General features: G+C 33.0%; 1 protein-coding gene and 2 long non-coding RNA genes across 3 annotated transcripts in view; 2 read left to right on the forward strand and 1 right to left on the reverse strand.

The window, feature by feature from the left end:
* LOC140046602 (uncharacterized) overlaps nucleotides 1-23,963 on the forward strand; it is a 54,608-nt gene extending 30,645 nt beyond the window's left edge. Inside the window, exons 19-20 of the mRNA XM_072091296.1 lie at nucleotides 23,323-23,360; nucleotides 23,853-23,963. Of these exons, the coding sequence (XP_071947397.1) occupies nucleotides 23,323-23,360; nucleotides 23,853-23,963 (149 nt within the window). The remainder of the gene's footprint in view (nucleotides 1-23,322; nucleotides 23,361-23,852) is intronic.
* LOC140046796 (uncharacterized) lies at nucleotides 17,129-18,390 on the forward strand. Its single transcript, XR_011844845.1, has 2 exons — nucleotides 17,129-17,823; nucleotides 18,088-18,390. It is a non-coding gene; the product is annotated as an uncharacterized lncRNA (long non-coding RNA).
* On the reverse strand, nucleotides 18,178-20,047 carry LOC140046795 (uncharacterized). The gene is made up of 3 exons (XR_011844844.1): nucleotides 19,272-20,047; nucleotides 18,822-18,926; nucleotides 18,178-18,699 (listed from the first exon to the last, which is right to left on the reverse strand). It is a non-coding gene; the product is annotated as an uncharacterized lncRNA (long non-coding RNA).
* Nucleotides 23,964-27,605: the final 3,642 nt, after the last annotated feature.

Below are 27,605 nucleotides of genomic sequence, written 5' to 3' on the forward strand. Positions count from 1 at the left end.
AATCTTTAAGAGCCATTGTCTGTAAGAATCAAAGAAATATCAAAAAGAGTGGCAGACTCAAAAAAATGGATTTCTTTCAAATTTTGCACATGGCTATATATGTGTTGAAAGAAATCAAATATGAAGTATTTTTTATTTCACACGTATATTTCCATGGCAACGGCCAAATTTGTGTTTTTGACAAATTTTGTCCGTTTTTAAGGTTTTTTAAAATGGATATTGGTACTACTTTGATGAACGATATTTTTGTGTTGTTCATTTAATTATAAAAAATAATTAGTGTATGCATAATAACAATGCATTGTGTACCTGTTTCAAATTTTTTTATTTTTTTTTATTTCATACCTTGGGAGATACCATTTATTTAAAAAGGGGTGTTTTTCACTTTTTTTAAATTGTTCAATGCAACTAAACTTTACTTCACCATAACGCCCAAAGTGGTGTATTTTTTTAGCTGATTTATTACAAATAGGTAGTTCTAATGTTTAATAATTGATTTCTAAAATAAAATACTGGGGTAAATTTAAAATCTACAAGCAGTGTTGCGAGAAACATAGGCATTTTTATAAAAAAAAAAAACATGGTATATTAGTAAAAACATTTTATTTTCTTTGATTATTTGATTTGAAACTCATTGGTCAGAAAAATTCTTAATGTTTTATATAGTTCTAGTTGTGTTGTGAGAAAAAAAAATTAATTTTTAACTATAGATTCTGTAATTCCCAGTTTTAATGTCATTTTATAGGTTATATCCTCTGGAAATTTGAATAAATTATCAGATCGTTGTGAATTTTAATCTTTGCAACAGATTACTCCACTCTTATTTTGAAGCTCCTCTTTCATTTGTTTACTTCTTTTATTTGCTAACCTAAGCAGATCCCACATGCCCATCCACCACCACTTTCGACTACCCCCCCCCCCCCCACCCCGACCAACTATAACCACAAAAAGATAAACTGCAACACTTTGGTCGATCATCCACTATAGAGTGTCAAATGCATGCATTCAAGCACCACCCACACTGCCGCTACTATCGCCCCAATGAATAGACGGATTCAAACTCCTCCATCCCATCCCCTCCCCTATTCTCCAAGCCCCCACCCACCCCAAGTTAAAAATTGCAATGCAAAAGATAGGACATAAAGTTAAGTTTTTAGACCCTCGCCTTCAACCCCCTAACTATTTAAAAGTCCTGGATCCACCACTTTCCCCTCCCCAAAATAGAACCAATCAAAAGTCAAGGTATGTTAATGCTACATAACAAATATTGAAGCCCTGATTTGAAATTTCATTTCATTTAAGGTCAGCATGTAAAATATCACACTTTATTATTAAATATTGGTTTTAAATTCTATATTTTTTTTTACTATGATGGTTGGATTCAGTTATAATTATTAATTAATAATTATCTGATAATTATTTAATTTCCCTTAGTTATGCATAGCAACAGTTACTATGGTAACTAAAAATGAGATATTCTTTAGATTTTGCATATTTATCTCATACAAATTTAAATTTGTAGATAATTAGCAGGCATGCCTTATTTGCATTTTCAAATTACCGTTTCACAAGGTCATATTCGTAAGCACTTTCTTCTGTGATTATTTTTATTCATGAAAATCCCATATTTTATTTACAGCGGCCACCTCCCTTGACGGACGCACTTTGAAAAGCCTGTTTGTTCTTCCTATCTAATTAGTGCATTTGGTGCTTACCGTAAGCAACTGCGGGCACCTTTTTATACTAAAAATGAGATTTTTTGTAAGCGGCCAATCGAAAAATGCGATACTTATTGCATGGACCTATGAATTAGAGGTGCATGTTTATTGTATTTCTTTATATATTAGCTTTATTTTGAAGAGGTTTTAAAAACATTACTGTGAAGAGATGAGAAAACTACACAGATTTTGACCGACCATTTTTCATATAATAACAGTTTTTAAAATTTGTCTGAAAATGCTAAAAAATACTAAACCACCTGATTATAAATAATAATAGGCCTACAATTAGCTGGAAAATTGAGAGTTTTGTTTCGTTAAGAATATCGTATATTGCCATAAGTGATTTTGACCCTTTATCGGCAGAACCTCCCGTAAGGGGTCACCGCCCGTAAGTGGCCACTTTTCCAGGTCCCGAGGGTGGCCACTTACGGGAGGTTCAACTGTATTTAAAAAAACAATTATCCTTAGTTATACATAGAAACAGGTTCTAAGATAACATAAATAATACATTTTGACATAACTTGACCCAACAAATGACCCTTTCACAAGGTCAGACATTTTCTGGGATTCAGTAGATAAGTAAATTTGGGAAAAGGTAGTAAAGCTATGTAATCAATTGTTTGTAGTCATGAAACCCCATATTAAAAATATTGTACTTAGTTACGTATAGAAACAGTTGCTACAATACACTATAGGTAAAATGTTGATGTCATTTGACCTCAATATGTAAACAATTTTTTTTTTCATGAAACTCCATATTTAATTTTTTTTTTAAATATCATTTGTTACGTAAACAGGTTTAAGATAACACTATAAAGGTCATTTTTTTACCTTTATTCAGATTCGTCAAGACTTTCTTTCTGAGATTATTAGGATTCAGTATTTAAAGTAAAATGTTGACCTCAAAATGAATGAATTTACAAGGTCAAGTTTGTCATTAATGGAATGCAGTAGAAGTAAAATTGAGAAAAATTACAAATGCAATCAATTCTTTGTATTTATAAAAACGCCATTTTTTACGTTTAAAAAAAAATTACTTTCCTTAGTTACACATAGAAATGGTTGCTAAGGGAACACTATGGGTAAAATAAGAAAATTGTTGAGAATTGTTATGAACTATCTTGTAAATTTTGATCAAACATTAATAGTTGTAGTAAAGTGGGGACCTGTCCTGTTTTGCATTCTGACCCCTTTTGACCTCAAATGACCTATTTACAAGGTCAGATTTTTTGGGAGGTCTTTCTGTATCTCTTTACACAAAATAGATTTAAAAATTTATAAAAACCATTGACGCAATTATTTCCAAGTTTAACATTATTTTCCATCAACTACATATTTCAATGCAAAATACTGTTTTTCTGGCAATTAATTGAAATAAACCTGGCAACACATTCTCCTATTTTATCTAAAATATTCGTATGACTCTAGTAGCATTATGACAAGCCACATATACATTTTATTATTGGATTAGCCATATTTAAATTGTGTTTCATGTGTTTTGTTTGTTGATATTTTGTTATATTTTTTGTATTTTTCGTATTTTCCTGGCAACACAAAACCTATGTACGAAATTTACCCCAGTGTTTTTTTCGTGATTATTGTTGACAAACCTATTGACTATCAAATTAAAAAACCTCATTGATTTAAAAACACCACTTTGGAAGTTATAGGTACGTTTATGAGGTATACTTTTATAAAAAAAATATTTCTTAAAAACACCCCTTTTTAAAATAATGGTATCAACCAAACTCCATTTTGTAATTTATTTTTTTTCTACATTAAATGGAACTCAATACATGTTGTTTACACTGCTATAAACAAAAACTGTATACTGTAAGTATTTTTGGTTAAAATAAGTATACAAGTTTGTACTTTTTCACTATAGAAAATCTGTGAAAAATGGCAAAAACATCAAAATTTGGATAATTGACCGTTGTCATGGCAACGGAGGCTAAAAATTGAAATGAATGTTGTAGATATGCTTTTTATTGAAATGTCTATTCATGGTAAAAATTTGAGAGAAATCCATTTTTTTACATCTGCCACCAAATCTTTGATTTTTACAGACAATGGCTCTTAAATCTCGATAAAAAGGAATGAGCGGAGAATTTTAATATTAAAAATGCTTTATTTTTCTTTTAATTTCAGAGAACACTTGGTTAATAATTTGTTGTATTTTAGGCTTAGTCTTGATAATCTTGATGGGTAAATATGACGTAATCCTAAAAATGTGTGGTATCTTTGGATTGGCCATAGCTCTATGCAAATTTATCTATGAACTATGGAAGAAAAAAAAGTCTTCACTACCAAAAAATGAACCAACAAATGTCTAAGCTGCAGAGAGTGGTGTTGTTCCAATCAATTGCAAAAAAAAAGACAAAAAATAATGCTTTATTTAAAAACAGTGTTACACTTGAATCATGCAAAGGTGTCTTTCGCTGAGGTCATACAATGTCATAGATAAATAAACCAAGTATTGTACAGACAAATTTATTTCATCTGTTACATTACTGTTTATTTTAATAGATCTGGCATTAGACTACAACCACCAAAAGCCAATCTATGTAGAACTGGGAAGTCCTTTATTGTAAATAGCATTCATCTATATATAAATTATGGTTCATTCTGACAAAGGCGAGCACAATGCAAAAACTTCGGTATAAATCTCCGCCTTGGATACCTACCTTATCCATCTCAGATGTACCCCGAAACGTAGATTTGATAACATTAGTTTTTAGTACTACGCTATTGTTCCATATTTCTATCTTAGGAAGATATTATAAAGAGTTTTTTAACAAAATTTATGATTTCAACAGTAGATTTTCTACTCAATTTCAATTCTTCGCAGTCCAAGTAATTTCCGGGTTCACGATGAGTTCACCTTGCAACAACCTGGTTTCAACTATTTTCTCTCTTTTATACACAAGGGAGCAGTTAAAATAATAGATTTGACCCTAAAGGTGACTGGAAACAGGCACTTTCCATCAATCAATACAGTGTTCCTTTGTAAGTCGGGAAAAAAAAAACCGATAGTAGCCTAGGACTGGAGCTTTGTTTATTTTAGGAATGGACCGCGCGTGTGAAGGTACAGTAATTTAAAAATAAAAATTATACTGCAAATTAATAAAGATCAAATTAAATATATGCCATAAAGAATCGGAATATATTGTGGGGAATAGTACTATGAAATTACATAGGGAGATTTGATGATAAGATAAGACATTTTGTTTAAAATCGAGTGAAATCCCGATAGCCGAGTTTTATTGAGTAAGCTGGCAGAAATAACTGTAGGCTATCTGTGTCCCGTTAGGACCGAGATGTCTGCCCATGTTGCAAGCCGTAATGTCTTCTTTCTTTGGCCGAAACGGCCCACTCTGTCACGGAAGTTAGTTTCAAAAGATGTTTAAATTAAATAATGTATTAATTATTAGGATGGTATTTATTTGAATAAACCGCCTCTCCAATAAAACGTCACTTTGAATAATAATCCCTCCTCCCAACCCAACTATCTAATAAACATCCATCCACATTTATAATAACACAATTATACTATTTGTAGTAGAATTCATCGCACTGTTATCTACAATTTACCAAGCATTTGTTATTCTTTTTTACCACTTTTCATATCTACAGTATTAGAGGATTTCATTTGATTATAAATGTTACCATATAATTAAAACTAAAAAATTTAACATATCCCTCGAATAAGCACCTCCCTCGAATGAACTCAGCCTCCCCACCTCCGCCCTATAAGGGCCCTCCAAACAATAAACACTATACTTTAAAATGTTATTAATCATCTAAGACACTGTGAAACAGAGTAGTTTAGTTTTACGAATGTCAAGCATTTTCAATAATGGTAACCGACAGAAAACGTACAAGGAGAACATTATCATTCCGAGAACCATAGTCTACACTTCCTAGAGGGGGAGCGAGTGAAGCGAGTACAATTTTAACATTTGACGATAACTCTTTACTGTAATTTTTGTTTTGAATTTTTAATCGTTTTAACAGTATTTTACATGGCATATGGCAGTTTTGCAATCTGCATTTTTAATAGTTGTTTTTAACAGTATTTTAACATAGGCCTATAAATTGTATTTTAACATTGCCTTTTGCATTGTGATGTATTTTTCTTTGTTGTTTTATTTTAAAATAAGGATACTGGAATATTTAGAAGTTATTTACAAGCAATCATTGGGATTTGTTTATTTTAATTACTTTCATTTTACATAAAGCATAGAGATATTATAACTATATATATCGTACACTATAATAAATGATAAAGACGCTAGTGAATTACCAAATGAACATTTTATTGCACTACAGGCTGTTTCATGAGTATGAACTCAATCTTCAGGTGCTTGGCTCTGAATGAATATATCTCTATGCATAAAGTGATAAAGCTGTGAGTTTTTGTCAGAGAATTTTAGAGATTCTCTGCTATTTTGTATACATTTGTACATTACAGTGATGAAATATTATAATATAAAATGTGAATAAGATGATTTTTTTTTGTATAAAGAAAATTGTAACAATAAATAATTTATATTTTGATTCATTTTATCAGTCATTGTGTTTTGTGTGTATAGCAATATAAAGGATTATTTGTGTGTGTTACATTGTCTGCTACATTGATTTGTAACTGTAAAATACAGTCAACTCTCCCAACCCAAAACATTCATGAAAACGCTTAACAAGACCATTTTAAAGACCAGAATTCCTTTCTTGCTTTTATAAAATGTTTTAAAGAAATCATACTTTTTAGCTTTGATCAAGTGTGTTTGGCTTCTATAAGGAGAGCTCTATATCTTAATTGATATAATAGGTGTTACATTTGTCTTATTTTCAGCCTTGAAGCTGCTTTTTGTTTTATCTACCATAGAACAAAAATATAAAAGAAATTAATTCAATTTTTCTTTTCTAATAAAATGCGTAAAAAGAATTAAAAAAATCAAATATAAAACTGGATATTATTCTTTATACAAATTTGTAAGGAAGGATTTAATTGGAAGAGGAAGAAGAGAAATGTAGTCCTAATACAACTTATAGCAATATAATATTTTTATCCATTTTACCATGGAGAAATATGATATTAATTATTTACCCGGAGTTTTTATGTTACCGCGATGTGGCCAATCGGGCCAATTACAGTAAATCATGGTAAATGTATTACTTTATTTTTTTTTTAAAGCTCTTGCGTTTTATATAAACATTGATTGCGCCCTCAATAAAGTTTAATTTCAACAACATACCACACCAAAGAATATATATAACAAGAATGAGTATTCCGCGATTTTTGCATGAGAAATTTGTAACAGAGAGCTCCAGAGAGTGATGCCCGCCCTCATAAGGGCGGATGTATACATACTAAATAAGACTTGATTTAATAGATATTGTACATGTCACATTAAATAGAATTATGATAATCTATTTCGCAATTGTAAACTATTTTATAATACATATTTATTAACAAACTAGTGTACATTCACTTTTACAGACAGTTATTTACTAACATGCTAAATTAGTTCACAAAAAAGGCCTAACACAGCAACACCAAAATCAACGAATCGTTACTCAGCACGGCCTATTCTTTACCATTGCCGCGCACTACTCTACGCCCGGTAAATTAAGTATTGTTTTAATGATATAAATTAGTATAAAATACATGTTATTTATAGGATAAAATGTTAAATGTCATTAACATTTATTTGTTTTACCAGAAACAAGTTAAATATAGGAATATTATTAAACTATCCGTGAACACCAACACGCCCGGTCACGCTATCGTAGCGCCCGGTTGATAAAGCGAACTGTTTATACGGCAGTTTTTACTAAATAAATTGCATAAAACGAACAATTAAATATCCAAATAGCATTTAACATGATGTTGGCATGTAGTTGATAATATTTTTATCATGAAAATACTACCGGTGGTCCAGCCTTTGATTAGTGAAACCGTCACAAACAGTTGTATACATCCCAGATACATCCTCACTTATGGCGGCGCCCTACCACATGGACAATATTACTGTTACAGGGAAAATCGCGGATTACTCATTCTTGTTATATATATTCTTTGACCACACACACCATAAACAAACTTTGACAACATGTATCTGAATAAAAAAAAGTAAGTATTTATCTTATTATGGACTTAAAAGCCAACGGAATTCTTTAGAATGGCAGATAATATTCATTGACAGGCATCATTAAACCTATCTTACTCATATTATGTTGGACTAGGCCTAGCCTAGATGATGTATCAATCTTATCTAGGCTAGGCCTAGGCTAGCCCTAGTTAGGGCCAGCCTGCCTGGGCGCGATTTTTTTTTTCGTACATAAGTTGGGGACCCCATAATGAAACGTCACAAAATAAACATGAATAATTCATCAGTTAAATTTTCTTGTTCCGTGTGCACCCAAGCGTATAGCAACAAGAAGTGATTACACAAGTGCGGTACGATTCTAGGCCTATCTCCGCTGATTTCATAATAGAATAGCGGAGTTTTGTGTGGATTGTCGAAATAATCAGCCTTTAGTTTATGGTGTTTTTAATATAGTTTATTACTAAAGAATTACGTGTTAAAATTATAGTTTCTATTGATACTATTAGGCCTAATTACTAGTCTCTAAACCCCTGTATATTCTAGTAGTAGCTGTGTGGGTGTGTGTGACAATTGTGTCTTTGGGCTATGTCCAATTAGCTGTCGATTAGCCTCGACACATTTTGCATAGTGGACGTGTGTGTGAAGAAGAGTGTGCGCGAAGGCAATCACGTGAATTGACCTAGAATCCTAGGCCTATTATTGTAGAAAGAATCGTATCGCAGTTGTTGTTCCGTGTGCACCCAAGCGTTCTTGGACATAGCCCAAAGAAAGCTTAGACCCACAAGAATAAAGAATGTGTATAATTTGTGTACTGTATTTTTTTAATTCTGCTATCAATTATCAAACAATATGCAATGTACTCAAAGGAACTTTAAAAATGCGCGTATATGAACACATGAGATGGGAAGATTTGACCCACGAGAATAAAAAATGTATTTTTGTGTAATGTGTATTGTTTAATTTTGCTGACTTATTACTCGGATTGTGTCATACCAAAGATAGTGTAACTATCTTTGGTCATACCTAACACACACACACGTCACACACATCCACACAGCTACTACTAGAATAGACATGGGTTTAGAGACTAATAATTAGGCCTAATAGTATTAATAGAAACTATAATTTTAACACGTAATTCTTTGGTAATAAATTATATTAAAAACACCATAAACTAAAGGCCGATTATTTCGACAATCCACACAAAACGCCGCTATTCTTCAACAGCGGAGATAGGCCTAGAATCGTACCGCACTTGTGTAATCACTTCTTGTTGCTATACGCTTGGGTGCACACGGAACAAGAAAATTTAACTGATGAATTATTCATGTTTATTTTGTGACGTTTCATGAGGGGGTCCCCAACTTATGTACGAAAAAAAAAATCGCTGCCTGGGCTAGGCCTAGTCCCTATCTCTATAGTACTACAGTAGGCCTATTAGGCTACTCTAGGAGGAGAGGGCATAGCATGTAGAAGTTAGATATGGCTAGGCCTAGTAAGACTACAGATTAGTGGAGACCTAAGGTGTGCTATGGTCTATTATTAGGCTAGAAGGCCTGCTTTACAGGAAGACCAAGCCGGCACTGATCCACAACTGCATTTGAATTTAACAGCGTTGCCAGCGATAAAATTTAAATTATGCCGTATCCTGTCTCAAATAATGCCAGATTGGGAAAAATAATGCCAGATCCCCAAAATGTGGCCCTAAACAGCGCCACCAACGGTTGTATGTCTAATAAACGTTTGTAAAACCCCAACTGACACAAAATAGGGCCTAAAATTGTATCCCATGTCATACAAAATTTATATTTTTAGTTTTGTGAGTAATAACTAATAATTCTAAATATCTGGGGTGCGAAAATGGTAATTGCAAATGACACCAACACCAACCAAAATTTGGAAAAATACAGCTACTCGATGGCCAGAAATGGCACTTAATTTAAAATATGAAATAAAAATATATTTATTAGTGTCTCCATGATCTTAGCCCACCATAGTTCGAAAATGGCAATTATAATTTAAAATAGGAAATCAAAATATATATTAATTGTGTCTCCAGGACCTCAGCCCCAACCATGGTGGGGCTGAGGTAAGAAAATTTGAAAAATATAGAGCTGCTCAATGGCCGGAAATGGCACTTAGGCCTAATTTCAAATATAAAATAAAAATATATTTATTAGTACCTCCAGGATCTTAGCCCATGATAGTTTTGAAAGTGGCAATTATAATTTAAAATAGGAAATAAAAATATATATTAAGTGTTTCCAGGACCTCAGCCCCACCATGGTTGGGGCTGAGGTAAAACAAATTGGAAAAATAGAGCTGCTAGATGGCCGGAAATTGCACTTAATTTTAAATAACAATGTATAAGAGTCCCAAGGACCTCGCCCCATCATGGTCACTGAGAGGTGAAGAAAATTTGGAAATATAGGGTTGCTACGACGATGCAAATAGAACATAATTTGAAATAGGGAAAACAAATTCTCTAGAAGAAATTCTTTTTAAAATTAGTTACGTAATTTCAGCGTAAAAAAACTGTCGGTTTCAAATGTACGTACGGCAGGACTATAAAACATTGTCGTTTACAGAAACAAATAAATAGACACAATGATTTATGTAGTCAACCAAAATTAGCACCTAGAAACTTGTCACAAAATGAGTCGAAATTTGTTATTTAAAAAACCCAATTTTGTTAAATTATTCTTTATATTTCTTTATTATCCAATCATTAACGAAATATTTTTTTATAGGCCTATAAATAATATACCACTAACAGGCCTCGAATTTTACCGCGGCCACCGCGGCCAGTGCCGTCGGTGCCCTCCCAGTTGGCCTCAATGCCCTCGAAAATGAATAGCACCCACGGCCACTACTGGCCTGCCCTTTTTTTTGCGTTGGCCGCGAGTGCCCTTCCCGAGTTTTACCACAATAAAAACCACTGAATTAGATAGAAAATAATGTCAAGAAGATTTGTTTACACGACTCGGACGAGACGCAAAACTATCGCCTGTCTTCGTTGCAAGGGGATTTCCCTAAACGCATTTATTAATACACAAACAGTAAACAAAACATCGAACATTGCAATAGGGTAACCAAAACAATATCATCCCGGCCGCCGTGCGTGGTAAATCATGGTATAGATAGTACATTAAAATACAGGGGTGTAAACTTTTAATAATCAAGCTAAAAACGTTCCTCGATCGGAGGTTACTGAAAGTATTAAAGTCGCACAATAATCGAGCTAGCCGCCTTCGATGAAAAAAATATTACACGCACTCCTAGCTAGCCTAGCCTATCCTCCCGCCGCCGCCGATCCGGTCGATCGAACACACGCAATTCAATGCATTGGGAAAACAATTCTATTTGACGCACACGACGCACCCTCTGATAAGAAATTTCACACACAACCGGCCGCGATTTTTTTTTTCGTACATAAGTTGGGGACCCCATCATGAAACGTCACAAAATAAACATGAATAATTCATCAGTTAAATTTTCTTGTTCCGTGTGCACCCAAGCGTATAGCAACAAGAAGTGATTACACAAGTGCGGTACGATTCTAGGCCTATCTCCGCTGATTTCATAATAGAATAGCGGAGTTTTGTGTGGATTGTCGAAATAATCAGCCTTTAGTTTATGGTGTTTTTAATATAGTTTATTACTAAAGAATTACGTGTTAAAATTATAGTTTCTATTGATACTATTAGGCCTAATTACTAGTCTCTAAACCCCTGTATATTCTAGTAGTAGCTGTGTGGGTGTGTGTGACTTGTGTCTTTGGGCTATGTCCAATTAGCTGTCGATTAGCCTCGACACATTTTGCATAGTGGACGTGTGTGTGAAGAAGAGTGTGCGCGAAGGCAATCACGTGAATTGACCTAGAATCCTAGGCCTATTATTGTAGAAAGAATCGTATCGCAGTTGTTGTTCCGTGTGCACCCAAGCGTTCTTGGACATAGCCCAAAGAAAGCTTAGACCCACAAGAATAAAGAATGTGTATAATTTGTGTACTGTATTTTTTTAATTCTGCTATCAATTATCAAACAATATGCAATGTACTCAAAGGAACTTTAAAAATGCGCGTATATGAACACATGAGATGGGAAGATTTGACCCACGAGAATAAAAAATGTATTTTTGTGTAATGTGTATTGTTTAATTTTGCTGACTTATTACTCGGATTGTGTCATACCAAAGATAGTGTAACTATCTTTGGTCATACCTAACACACACACACGTCACACACATCCACACAGCTACTACTAGAATAGACATGGGTTTAGAGACTAATAATTAGGCCTAATAGTATTAATAGAAACTATAATTTTAACACGTAATTCTTTGGTAATAAATTATATTAAAAACACCATAAACTAAAGGCCGATTATTTCGACAATCCACACAAAACGCCGCTATTCTTCAACAGCGGAGATAGGCCTAGAATCGTACCGCACTTGTGTAATCACTTCTTGTTGCTATACGCTTGGGTGCACACGGAACAAGAAAATTTAACTGATGAATTATTCATGTTTATTTTGTGACGTTTCATGAGGGGGTCCCCAACTTATGTACGAAAAAAAAAATCGCCAACCGGCCACCGGCGGGCCGCGCGAAGGATCGGCGGATCGTTGGAAAAACAATTCCTTTTGACGTACACGCACCCTCTGAGAAGAAAATACCATGTGCGTTCATGCATGGTGTAGTCCATTATACGTGTAAAATTAGGGGTGTTTACCTTTAGCACCAAAGTTAAACCTGCACCTCAACCCGAAGATCGTTTGAAGTATATCATATTTATATTTTATCGCACCCACCTCAATAATCCAGCAGACAGATCATCGAAAAATCTTGTTTAACAACGTCGTACACTAAATTACCAAACGCGTTTTTACCGAATTCAAGGAAATGGTATAGTCCAGAATACACGTGCCGAAGGCTAAACAGAGAGAGAAAGGGGTCGGTGTCCGTCCGTGTTTTGAATTCTTATAAATATGGGTTATACTAACAAAAAAGCTTCAGAAATCGAAACTCGGAAATAACTATAATTTATATTCTACTACATAATGTAATTGGCTTGATTTTTATCGTGGTTAACACTCTGTGTATGAATAGTTGTAGGTAAGGCCTACAAACAAATTGTTTTTGTATCATGTTTTCTCCGTCGGCTGCTAGCTAAGTAAGGCTGAGTAGCTTGCTGTTGTAAGGGTTTTTATACCTGTTCCGGGCCTTACTTGGTTGGCTTCACATGCCTTTTTATCGCATTATTTGAAACTAAATGAAACATTCAACACAGGACGGTAAACTATAAACGCTGAACATCGTACCTATTTATTATTTATATGGATCGTAAATACACGTAATATTTATATGAAATACAAAAAGATGATGTATTGTAGACAGTCTACTACTACTCCGCGATCTGATGAATAGGGGGAAATCCCAAAACATTTTGCGGGTAGAATTTTTTTTTTTTGGAAAAAAATTCCACCCTCAACCGGAAACAGGCTATTTTTAAATTTTGGCCTAGTTATTAAAATATTTTTAAATTTTGGCCTTGGTGCCCCTTTGATTTAAAACAAATGGCCTTGGTGCCCTCCCATTTGGCCTTGGTGCCCCTAAAATCAATGAAAACCGGAGGCCAAATGGCCTTGCCCCTAAAATCCCCAAATTCGAGGCCTGCACTAAATAGAGTAAAACATTTCCGATTTAATACTTTATTAAAACTGTCACTGTCTCATGGTCGATTGAAATGGTAAAGTACATTTAAAGACCACTAATACGTTTATATTTTTGTAATTATTAATTAATACAAACGTTGAGAAACAATTGACAGTAATAAAGTATTATATTATTATGTGTTTATAATCTAAAAGTAGGGACTACCCACATTCACAGTGATAAAGTTTATTAGTATATTTGTTTATATTATATCTAACAGTACCAACACACTTTTGATTCAAATGGCGATCAAAAGTGGTTAATACCTATTTGCAGTATTGTATAGCATTACAATACTATTTCTGTTTATTCTCCAAGGGTCTATAAATTTACCTACTTGTGTTAAACCATGGAGGTATGCAATAATTTGGAATGTTCCATTCATTGAAAATCAATACATTTCTATAAACGTATATTAAATCTATCAAAATAGTATTTTTTAAAGAAAATCGGCCTGTCTTCAACATTATGATGCTGTACTCTAGCTGTTCAACCGGTTTTCAGCTATTAAAAACAATTATCATAGGAGGAGATAGGAAAATGCGAAGCCTCCTCGCATTTTTGTGGCGGGTATTTTTCAAGATGGACATCCATTAGACAGTGTATACCACGATCGGAAAACACCCTATTTGGGGCAAATCGTTGAACCTAAATTCGTTTTAATCGTCAATAACTACTTTTTTTTTTTTCTCTTTTGTGGCGCAAACACCACTTTTATTCACATTCATATTATCTCATATTACATAAAATCGTATTATTTAACTTGTAAATGTCGTTACAGTTCATAAGTAACATTTTTACATATATGAATTCTGTATTACTCCTTTTTTCATTAATTTTCGTATATTTTGTTATACACTTGACAGGATCATCATTGTCATCTATCCCGTTTTAAAATAGGTCACACATTTTCATTTGTTTGTTTTCATTTTACAACCCGGATTATACAATATATTTATATACATGATAAAAAAAACAATAATAACTCAGTACCACCAGTAACCCGTATCACTGTAATTCTTTTTCGGTTAATCGTATCAAATTAGAAATTATATTATCATAATCTTATTTCTTAAAGCTACCCATTTTTCTATACTTGTTTCTTTATTGTTATATGTTTCACATTCAATGTTATATAACATATTGCTTTTAAATGAATTCCATAAAGATTTACCCACTGGCTTATTTAGTGCAGATAACATTTTTATTCTATAAATAGTAAATGCTGCAAAAGTGTAAATATAATCTATTAGCTTATCTCCCGTTCCTAGTATTAATTGTTTAAATGATATATTATTGTGATTTAAACTTACAAAGATACTAAGCATTTTCCTCCAATATTTCTGAATAAATCTACAACTAAAAAACAAATGATTTTCATTTTCAATTTCTCCACATTTGTCACACGTTTGTGTTCCTTAACTTTCCACTGATACAGCCGTTTGTTGGTAGGCAGTATTCTATGTAACATCTTATAATTGAATTGTGCTAGTTTCTTATCTTTCATTTTACATACTTTCCGTAACCAAGAAGTTTTCCAATCAATGTTGTTATCATTGAAGTACTCTTCCCATTTTAGTTGTGACATTGGAATAATGAAATATTCTTTCACAAACCATGAGTATATTAGTTTGGTAGTATTAATCTCATACTTGGTCCCAACTAATTCATCATTATCATCACAATTGAAAATATCTACCTCCTTAATAATACGTTTCCATTGAATTGGTATTGCCTTAATAATGCACAAATACTCATTTAACCAGTTTGTTTTACATTGTAGTTTCACCAGTATTTCGTTTGATGTTAAAAAAGTGTTCTTATTAACAATGTCTTTAATACTGATAATGCCACTGTCAATCCAATGCTTGTAGAAAAGCGATTTTTTTTTAGTTTAACGTAGTGGTTTCCCCACAGTTGCTCATTCATTATATCGTTATAAGTTTCAGGGTTTTTTTTAGAGATTCTGTTATAATTTATGTAGGCTTTTATCATATTTTTGTAAAACAGTGGAATTTTATCAGAATTAACATCAATAATGTTATAACATGACATATTAAGTAAAACATTAACATCACATATTTTTTTAATATAATACATTGGAATATTTTTCCATTTAGCACCATCATCATTCATAATTCTTTTTAACCAGCCACACATGAGTGCGTTAACATGAAGAGTAAAATCAGGCATTTTAATGCCTCCCATCTCAACATCACCAATTAGAGTTTTTCTTTTTATCTTTTCCCTTTTATTGTTCCAAATAAAATTATATATTAGATTTGTAACTTGTGTATATACATATTTTGGAACATCAGTGATATTTGCAGCATATGTTAATTTAGATAGTGCAAGAATTTTCAGGATTATTATTCTACCAAAAATTGAGAGATTTCTAGCATTCCATTGTTTTAAAGTCTTTTCTAGCTCTATTAATTTAACATCCCAGTTTTTTCTGGTACATTCTTCTGTATTATATCCTACATATATGCCTAAAATTTTGATCGGGTGTTTTACCCAATTTAATTCTAAAGGTCTATCTATTCTGTTCTTCCATTTACCAATCCAAAAAGCATTGGTTTTTTTTTTATTTAGAGTCATTCCAGATACTTCACAAAAACGTTCAATTACACTGACTGCTGACTTAATACTTTTGTCATTACCAACATACAAAACAGTATCATCGGCTAATTGGCTTATTCTAGCTTCTATGTTATTTTCATTATTTGGAAGTTTAATACCCTTATAGTCATCTTTGTTTCTTATTCTAGATGCCATTACTTCAACCACTAAAATGAATAACAGAGCAGATAGAGGACAACCTTGTCTAATACCTCTTTCCATTTTAAAATTGTTTGAAACCCAACCATTGTTAACTGTGACACATTCAACGTTATTGTATAATACTTTTACCCAGTTACAAAAGAACATTCCAAAGTTAAACTTTTCTAGAACATTGAACATAAAATCTCTACTAATAGAGTCAAAAGCCTTCTTAAAATCTACGGTAATTATTGCCCCTTCGATATCATTACACTCTGTATAATAAAGCAGGTCTTCTATTAACCGAATGTTTTCACCAGCGAAACGGCCTTTTATATAACCTTTTTGGTCTGAACTTACTATTGATTTAATAACCATTTTAAGTCTGTTACTTAATACATGTGCAAGAATTTTGTAATCGGTGTTTAAGAGGGTAATGGGACGCCAATTATTCAAATTTTCTCTTTCTCCATCCTTGAACAAAAGGGTGATTACACCTCGTTTTTGCGAAAAGGATAATTCTTGAGAATTATAACTTTCATTTAACGCATCGCAAATTAAATGTTTAATATTATTCCAAAAGAACACATAAAATTCAACACTTAGACCATCCGATCCAGGTGTTTTATTTTTTCCCATCATTGAAATGGCCTTTTTACATTCATCAATAGTGACGTAACCTTCACAATTTTCTTTTTCTATTTCTGAAAGCTTGTTTATAGTAGAATTACAAAGGTATTTATTAATTTTTCCAGGGTTTATAACATTTTTTGCGTATAAACCTTCGAAATGTTGTATTTGTTCCTTTAAAATGGATATGAAAGGATTTTAAAATTTCACAAAAAGGACTTTGTATGAATCCTTTTAATGTTAATAAACAGCACACAAAAAATTAGATTCAAATACCTAGTAGAAATTGAGAAACAAACAAATTAAATTTTGGTATAAAACGTCCGCAAAATGGCCGACCAACTGGCACGCCATCTTAATTTTTATGAACGTTCTATACGCACGTACGAGATCGTCAAATTTAGAGTTTGAAACACCCGGGGTTGTAGCCACGGCAGCAGTCGTTTTGTGATTGGTTAATGAATTTTAATACAGTCCAATCACCGCCTTGTCTCGTTCGCGGACTGTGTGGTGTAAACAAAATAAACAAACCCATGCTACACGAGACTCGCGTGTTGCAAGCTCCCTGTTGCTGCAGTCGTAGAAAATATCGATATTTCACAAATCAATAAAAAGTTATGTCTGCAAAGATTGTACGTGAAAAGAAGAAAGTGTGTATTTGTACTTCTCACACTAAACCACTCACGCAGACTACAAATTAGGCTAGGTCTAGTAGACTATAGTTTCTTCTAAATTCGCTAGTAGTAGGCTAGGCCTACACATGGAGTTACTCCATGGCCTACAGTACAAGAGAGTAGCAGTCGCCGGTCCACCGACGAACCTCCAGGAAGTGGACAAGGCGCGGGCGTAGACGTATGTAAAAGGCGACGTAAATAAAAAAGGTAAGCTTGTGTTGAACTTGTTTTTGGCTCTGACTTTTGTTATTGACTAATATAGTAATATAATAATACTAATAATTAAAGTAGAGGAGGTGAGGCCGAGAGGATTATTATAGTTTAGTTAGTAACTGTAGTGTAATTAAATAATATTAATAACCTCTTTCTGTTTGTTACCAAGTCATAAAATATAATACTATAGGGCCTAGAGGTAGGATTGAATAAAAATAATAGTACATTTTCGTCCATTTATTGGTCTTATCTTTGCAGATTTATGGAATCAACAGTACATGAGATGGCTTTGAAGAACTGTAATAGTACTAGTAATAAAATTGTAAACATCAAATTATATGGCAGAAATAGTGTGTGGAATGAATTTTATTGAACAAATGTATCATAATGAGTTTGGAACAAGCAGGATTTTTCAAACAGGACATAAATTACTTTTGAGACCTGAGTGATACATTTTAATTCTATCAACACCAGCCAGCTCCATCATATTCAAGAGATGGATTCTTTCATAAATGTCCATTGTACATAGTATTTGGCTAAATAAATAAAAAAAGAAGTACAGTAGTGGTTTATTTGTTTATATACCCAGACCCATTTAATGGTTAAAAACAAACACTATATGATGCACTGCTACTAGTGTACTGTCTGGTAGTACATTACCATAGTTACAGTATGACTGTAACCCTAGCACTCGCGTCTAAAGAATTCTATTATGCATATTTTACTATTCTTCATAAATATTTAGTTCTGTAATTTTAATTGTCTGCGCTCATTCTATACTTGGTGTCTTAGTATACTGCATAAATGTATCGTGCAAGCATGATCCAAGTAGCATCTATTATAAAGTACTCTGGGTATCTTTCTATTCACCTGAAAAAAGGAAAATGAATAAGCACATGTTTATCTGCCCTCAAAACAAAATAATAATTTAGTATAATGTATTATGTAGGTTTGATCAACAGTTTAAAATAGCAATGCTCAGTATCTGTTACCTTAATATTATAATTTTACTCTAACATTTGCGCTTCCATTCCAATCAATAAATACATTTGCTTATCCCGTCCATCAATTATCATAATTGCACTCCAATTATAGACCTGTAGGTAGGTAAAAATACAAATGAATTGTTTATTTACTGTATACTGTACTGTATATTGTACTGTATATGATACAAGCTGAAATACCCCTAACTAGGCCTGGCCTGTTATAACCTTTATTACTACATTAGAGAAAATCCAACTCTATTCATTTTATTGGGAATCATAATACAGTATTTAGTATTCAGTGTTGCCTAGCCTACTAGCTAGTAGGGCGGCATGTAATAACAAAAAAATATTTTAATAATACGTTAGTCAGGACACTACAGCACACAACAATATTATTAATAAACGTACTTATAAATAATGTGTATATACATAATACAGTAACACAATTGTGCCTACCATTAACACCCTCAACGATACATCAAGGAGCATACGCTCTCAGCTCACCTCTGGCCGGGCGACTAAACACCGTATCCAGCAGTCATCACTACTAAAAAGGCCTAGCCTAGGCCTAGCTAGCTCCAGGCCATGGCATTGTCAAACACCATTTACTCGTCCAACCGTTTCTTCAAAACGATGTTAACACCCGTGTTAACAAGACGATGTGGACGAATTTCCATCAATTTCAGTTAATTACAACGAAATAATAATAAAATGAATGTTTCAATAATACGTGTATAATAAATAGCGAAATAAACATCGCTCGCGAGAGGAGGAGGGTCGAGAGAGAGGCCAAGGTGGTCGACTCTGTGATTCTCACGCATGCGCAAAATAACTCCGTGTACCCAGCAAGATAGGCATTTGGCTATGAATTTCGTAAAAGATGGCCTTGAAAAACGAAATTAAAATCCGTTAAAAAAAAAACTTGGTTGATAATATGAATTAATTTTATTCGATTAGGCTAACATACTTATCCAAGAATAAAAATATCAAAGCAATAAGTAATTACTACCATGCTTTTGCATCAATCAATGATTTACTGCTAAATTCCTATCTCTGTAATACAAAAATAACTTTTAGTGACGTCACAAAAAGTTTTTCACAGGTTTCTCAGGGGCGTTTTGAGGGCGTTGTCGTCCTCCAAAACATTAAGTATGACTATGGCAAGCTTAAAACTGATTGATCTACACGTTGAGCCAATAAAATGATATTGCTAGGAACCCTTTCATATCCATTTTAAGATATCAATTGGGCTCGTTGCTAAGCTCCCATCTTTAGTAATTAAACTTTTTATGTGTTTCTTTTTACTTTTGGATCTTTCTAACCCAAGAAAGTATTTTGTATTCCGCTCGCCTTCCTCTATCCATTTTACTCTGGACCTAATTTGCGCGCCTTTTGCTTCTACATTATAAATGTTTTCAAGCTCTATTTTTTTGTTTTCAATTTTATTTTCAATGGTTATATCACAATTTTGAGTATTCATAATTGTTTCATTTAAGTTTTTTATTTGTTTTTGTAATTTTTCTTTCTTTTTATTCTGGTTTTTATTTTTTTGTTTTCCGTATGCAATTGAAAATTCTTTTATTTTTGTTTTTACAAGCTCCCATAACAAACTTGCACTTACAGGTTCTCTATTATTTTTTAGTATTGAAACATCAATTATTTTAATTACTAATTTTGTAAATGTTTCATCTTTCAGAAAGCTATTGTTGAACATCCATAAACCAGGACCGCGTATTTTTTCATGCAAATCTATTTTAATTGATACCGCCTGGTGATCTGTGAGAATGGCTGGACGAATGTCACAGGCTAAAACATCTCCATTTGAAAAGAGATCTTCTGATATTAACCAGTAATCCAGCCTACGGAAAATGTTGTTAAATCTCTTACGCCACGTAAATTGTCGCTTATTCATGTTTTTGGATCTCCAAATATCATTTAAATTTAAATTTTTCATTAGGTTTTTAATCGTAAAAACAGAGTTATCTGTCAATAACTACTTATCTAACTTAATTTAATTAGTAAACAGGGTTACATTAGGTGGTTAAAATCAGTACCGAAAGTACGAACCAACTTTATATACCATCGAGTAAAAATTCTAGAAGTAAGGCGCAGTTTACCGAATTTTGCCCTTACGCTGGGGATCCAATAACCTGCATGGTCTCTGAAATAGAGCAACATAATTGGCCAATAGCTAGCCTCTTCGGATTTGTTGTGCTGCCTATATCGCAGACACGGTAGTTTTTGAGCAGCCTTCCTATCCGAAGAGTCGATTAAGTCCGAAACGAAAGGATGGAAGAACTATTGTACGGAAAACCCGAACAGATCTGTTTTGTATGATATGATATTGTGTAAGGTGATATGTATTAACAAAATATTTTATTTTTGTTCTGTGGTATATTATTTTTTTGGTTGTTCAAAAAACACAAAATTATGCCAGATTATGCTAAAAACGGCTAAATAATGCCGCGGCATTATGCCAGATGCCGTGGGCCTCCAAATAATGCCAAAAAGCATAATAATGCCAGAAATGGCAACTATGATTTGAAATCGGTTGCGTTTCTAATCAGTTGCATATGGCATGCCAAATGTGCCTTATGTATATTTTCTTTTGCTTATTCCTCCAAGGTCATACCGTATGCAAACCAAAGGCTTCCATTGGTACACTAAGAGACGTAAAAAAATGAATTCATAAAAAATGCAATATATATGTTATGTACCCACTATATCTTTTATTATTGTTCTGAAAAAATGATAAATAATAATGATATACATTTCCATAAATTTATAAATGAACATATTTCACATTTTCTGTAGGAAATTTAACTGAAAATATTGGAATCTAATAACCAGGCCATTTACTTGGGTGTTTATATTGTTAAGTTGTAATAAATTGCAGTTGATAAAGTAATTATTAACAATAACTAGATATCAATATGTTATTACAAAATAGACAAAATATCATTACAAAAATGTACTTAAGATTTAAAAATAAATCACTTTGGGAATTGACAATTTAATAATTATCATCGTCAAATTGACCTATTAATATTTTTTCACATTTTAATTTTTCCTTTTCTCTTCATGTCAAGCAATTTCTGTTTTTTTCTTCATCACGTCTGTTTAATAGTGAGGTCTCTCCTTTCAATTAGTTTAGTATGTCAACTTAGTCTAGGTTCTAGAATGTGTTTTGACATATTAACAATAAATAAATATATTGCCACATATGGCGTTTCATACGTATAATGTTAATTGATAGATCATCGAAAAAAAACACAGTAGTCTCCAAACAAAAATTGAAACGCTATCTGGTGGACTGACATAAAAAAGAGAATATAAACTACAGACTTGGAGCATGGATTAAAGAATAGAAGAATATACATCAGTTTGAGATCAAGGGTTCCATGACTCTAGCCGACAGAGCGCGGACCGCCCACAATGTTACATTGACTATAGTTGCATTTCTGCCGTACTTTGAGAAAAGGCATTATCTACAAAAAGGTACTTTTTTGTTTATTTATAAAAAACATACAAATAATATTCTATTTCTAAATGTATAGTCTTGAGAAGAACATCAAACAAAAATATGCCATGTATGGTCAATTCAGATGTTAAGTTATGCTCTTAAAAATCTCAATTTCGAAAAAAATGTAGATAATACCTTTTCTCAAAGTACGGCAGATTTGTTGAGAACATTTATTGAATTGAAAAGTAGAGAGTTATTGCTAACATTTCCTTTCAAAACCATGATAAATGCATCCAGCCTTTTATTTCTCACCCTGTTATTGTGAGGTTCAAGGGAATTGTTCATTGCAAGCTTTCTTGTTTTGTATTCATCATAAATGTTTGTGTTTCAACAATTTGTATGCATTTCCTTTGTGGTTTAAACCAGGGCAGTTTTTGTATTGTAATTTTCAGGTCAATGATTTGTACCATATAATAGTACAAATTCTGTTTAACTGAGACATTTGAAAGTCAATGTAAAACCTGCGATTGTTATGCATCATTTACATTTGATATTATTGTAGTCAATACGGTAAAATACAGTTTGGAAGGCATATGTAAATTATCAAAATATAAAAAATCAATGACATCATCATCAATGACAGTTAATAATTTTCTGATCATCTTATAGGCAAGTAGAGTGTTTACGACTTGTGAGTTGTATTACTGTGAGGGTGGTGTGAAATTAAAAATATTTTGTTTGAACTTCCTACATTGTGAACTATGTGCTGGTGTAAACATTTTATGGAATAATGATTTTGTTATAAATAGTCTGAAATGTCAATCAACCAAAATTCTGAGCTTTAAAGAGGTACATGTCTGAATTAAATGTCCACTGCCCACAATAGTGGAAAATAACCTTAGTAAATAATATTTTGACAAATACATTTGGTTAAAGAATTCTGCCATTTACAAATCAACTAACATGTTTAATAATTGTTCCTCTTTGGTTATATATGTTACCCAAAAATATGGAAATTAATCTAATGCAATTTATTCTTTACAGATGACAGCGTAAATAAAGTGAAATGGCAGATTCACAAGGTAATGTTCAGATGATTATAAAATTCAAATCAAAATCAATCTAATTCCATTCATAAAATGAATGATATAGAATTCTATTAATGTCGGTTTTATAGTCTTAGTACTAATGAGTATTATAAAATAGTTGACGATTTAATTGTACAATTCAAGTATATTATATACCTGTATATCAATAGGAATGTATTGTTAATTCAAATATATTTGATGATAATTGATAAATAATTTTGTAAATGAAGGAGTAAAAAAATACAAAATTGACTACCAAAGAAATGTCATTCTTAGGTCAATGAATATTAATGATAGCATAATCTTGAAGATCATTGCCATCATTTAGCCTAATTTGGTACATTTTTTATTATTTTAATTAATAAAAGAAAATAAAACAAATCTATTTAAATCAGTGCATATAACCTATAATTCGTCATAGTGACGAACTAAATCTGGTTTTATTTGAGTTACTGAAATGTATACTTTGAAATCTTATTTAATCAGTTGAAAAGGATCCATCTGCTATTACTGCTCATGGTACAGAGGTTAAGAAAGCATACGTTAAGGCATTGGCTGAGGGATCTGTCAAAGTCAACCTTGGAACGCTTAAAGTGATTGGGCAGGAAGGAGTTGGTAAAACTTCCCTTATCAATGCCTTACTTGGAAAGAAGTAAGTACTAGTTAAGTACAGGGAAATGAACATAAGAAGTATGTGAGTCAACTATTAAAGAATACAAACTAGCCATTTTCTTTCATTTATTTCACAGGAGAAGATCTTGAATTTTGTTAATGGAAGAGAGTTAATAACTTCTTTGGCACATATAATATTGATAGTCTGTCTAAAAAAAATAGATATCCAAAAGTTCATAATTTCATCCTAAGGGAAGTGCACTCCTCTAGCCCAACCCCCTCCCACTTGCTTCAGAGCTGTTTCAATAAACCACTTATTAATTATTATCACTTTTTAAGTGTCACAATTTGAATACTGATATAAATGATATTAATTAAATGTCTACAAAAATAGATATCAAAAAGTTCACATTACGTGTACAGCCCCATTAGAGAATGTGTTCATTTTTACCAACAAGCACGAATGTGCAATACTCGGGGTACAGCGAAAGAAGCTGTAATGACGTCATAAGACCAGATATAACGTCACATACACATCAAAAACCGCGCTACCAAATACGGCTATACGATACCATCTTCGAGACGTCATATGGCTGCATCCGGTATGAAATTAAAAAATCCGGCTCTCTATAGCTTTGAGGACATGTCCCTGTAGTATATTCATGCTAAATCCGAGCTCAATACTACAACGAATAGGCCTAAGGGAGGAGTAGTACTTTATAAATTGCACTTTTTGCTCAATAGTGTCCGGATGGAAGAAGAAGAGGAAAAGATGAGAGAGTCCTAGACTCAGGTACCCCGACTAATAAAACGATATATACTCTATATCATTTTACGTATACAGTATATTTCACCATAAAGTTAAAGAAAAATAGGTTTCGCCAGGGCTCGAACCGGGACCTTCTGCGTGTTAAGCAGACTTGACAACCACTACACTACGAATCCTCTTACATTAAAAATGTGGGTTACAGAAAGTTTTTTAATCCATTTAAATTACAAATAAATGGTAATAAGCACAAAGCAAAATAAACATGTGTAAAAGTGATAATTACCGATTACACAAAATAAGTATTTTAAAAAATAATAAAAATAAGATATACTCTGTATAATTATCATATTGCGTATACAGTACTTTTCACCGTAAAGTTTAAAAAAAAAGGTTTAGCCCGGGCTCGAACCAGGTACCTTCTGCGTGTTAAGCAAACGTGATAACCACTACGCCAAGAATCCGCATATAACTACATAACGCTGTGGTGTGTGTCACACATTGTGGCTTCTTAATTAAACAAATTAATTAACAAAAAAGCACGAATGTGCAATACTCGGGGTACAGAGAAAGAAGCTGTATACAGACGTATACAGTTAAAGTTAAAGAAAAATAGGTTTCGCCAGGGCTCTAACCGGGACCTTCTGCGTGTTAAGCAGACTTGACAATCACTACACTACGAAACCCACTTACACTAAAAATGTGGGTTACAGAAAGTTTTTTAATCCATTTAAATTACAAATAAATATGGTAATAAGCACAAAGAAAAATAAACATGTGTAAAAGTGATAATTACCGATTACACAAAATAAGTATTTAAAAAAATAATAAAAATAAGATATACTGTGTATAATTATCATATTGCGTATACAGTACTTTTCACCATAAAGTTTAAAAAAAAAAGGTTTCGTCCGGGCTCGAACCAGGTACCTTCTGGGTGTTAAGCAAACGTGATAACCACTACGCCAAGAAGCCGCATATAACCATATAACTACATAACGCTGTGGTGTGTGTCACACATTGTGGCTTCTTAATTAAACAAATTAATTAACAAAAAATTAAAAATCCGGCTCTATAGCTTTGAGGACATGTCCCTGTAGTATATTCATGCCAAATCCCAGCTCAATACTACAACTAATAATGGAGGAGTAGTACTTTAAAAATCGCACTTTTTACTCAATAGTGTCCAGATGGTGGAGGAGAAAATGAGTAAGTCCTAGGCCCTGTTCAGACCCATGGCGTTAGACCGTTTTAGCGTACAACGTTACTATCAAGGTCACGTTACAAACCGCAGAGAAAAAAACGAGGTGTTCAGACCCATAGCGTACGATTATCGTTACAACGGAAGTACGTCATCCAGGTTGTTTCTAGTTGCATTCATGTACTCTTACCCACGTGTTTTCATCATTATTTCCACTGTATATAGGCCTAGATCTCAGCCCTAAATTATGACAAAATTTGCCGTAAATAAAACATACCTCAGCATTTATTTAAGAAAAATATAGTAAAGCCAAATTTCTGTTTCTATTGTTTTTATTTTGTGGTAAAAAACATTTTCCCCAGGCTCTTGTGTTACGAAAATAAAGCAGTAAAGTAATGATGAAGAAAAAAATGATTGTGATTACTAGTCTATCCAGTCCAGCGTTGCCAGCGATAAAATTTAAATTATGCCGTATCCTGTCTCAAATAATGCCAGATTGGGAAAAATAATGCCAGATCCCCAAAATGTGGTCCTAAACAGCGCCACCAACGGTTGTATGTCTAATAAACGTTTGTAAAACCCCAACTGACACAAAATAGGGCCTAAATTGTATCCCTATGTCGTTCAAAAATTGTATTTTTAGTTTTGTGAGTAATAACTAATAATTCTAAAAATATCTGGGGTGCGAAAATGGTAATTGCAAATGACACAAACACCAACCCACGAACCCTTCTCCCCCCATCCCCCCCCCCAAAAAAAACCTGTTACAGCCATGGAAATTTAGAATTTTTGAGCTGAATATGAGAGCTGCTCGATATTTGCACTTAATTTCAAATATGAAAGGATCTTAGCCCACGTCACCATAATTAGAAAATGGCAATTATAATTTAAAATAGGAAATTAAAATATATATTAAGTGTCTCCAGGACCTCAGCTCCACCATGGCTGGTGCTGAGGTAAGAACATTTGGAAAAATAGAGCTGCTCAATGGGCGGAGATGGCACTTAATTTCAAATATGAAATAAAAATATATTTATTAGTACCTCCAGGATCTTAGCCCATCATAGTTTTGGAAATGGCAATTATAATTTAAAATAGAAAATAAAAATATATATTAAGTGTCTCCATGAGGCTGAGGTAAAAAAAAATGGAAAAATAGAGCTGCTCGATGGGCGGAAATGGCACTTAATTTTAAATAAAAATTACCTCGCCCTCATGGTCACTACTGGGGCTGAGAGGTGAAGAACATTTGAAAAAATAGGGTTGCTACGACGATGCAAATGGATGGAACATAATTTGAAATATGGAAAACAAATTCTCCTAGAAGAAATTCTTTTTAAAATTAGAGCTTCTAATTAGTTACTGGAAATTGCCATTTCAAGGGTTGGGGTAGGGGTGCGGCCACTTATAATTATGAACTGAAACAACAAAACCCCTTTCATAATGTTTTCGTTCAATTGTCTCTATATCTGGGGATCCAATAACCTGCATGGTCTCTGAAATAGAGCAACATAATTGGCCAATAGCTAGCCTCTTCGGATTTGTTGTGCTGCCTATATCGCACACACGGTAGTTTTCGAGCAGCCTTCCTATCCGAAGAATCTATTTAAGTCCGAAACAAAAGGATGGAAGAACTATTGTACGGAAAACCCGAACAGAT

The sequence above is a fragment of the Antedon mediterranea genome, chromosome 4, assembly GCF_964355755.1.
Source record: "Antedon mediterranea chromosome 4, ecAntMedi1.1, whole genome shotgun sequence".
In the NCBI taxonomy this organism is placed as follows: Eukaryota; Metazoa; Echinodermata; class Crinoidea; order Comatulida; family Antedonidae; genus Antedon; species Antedon mediterranea.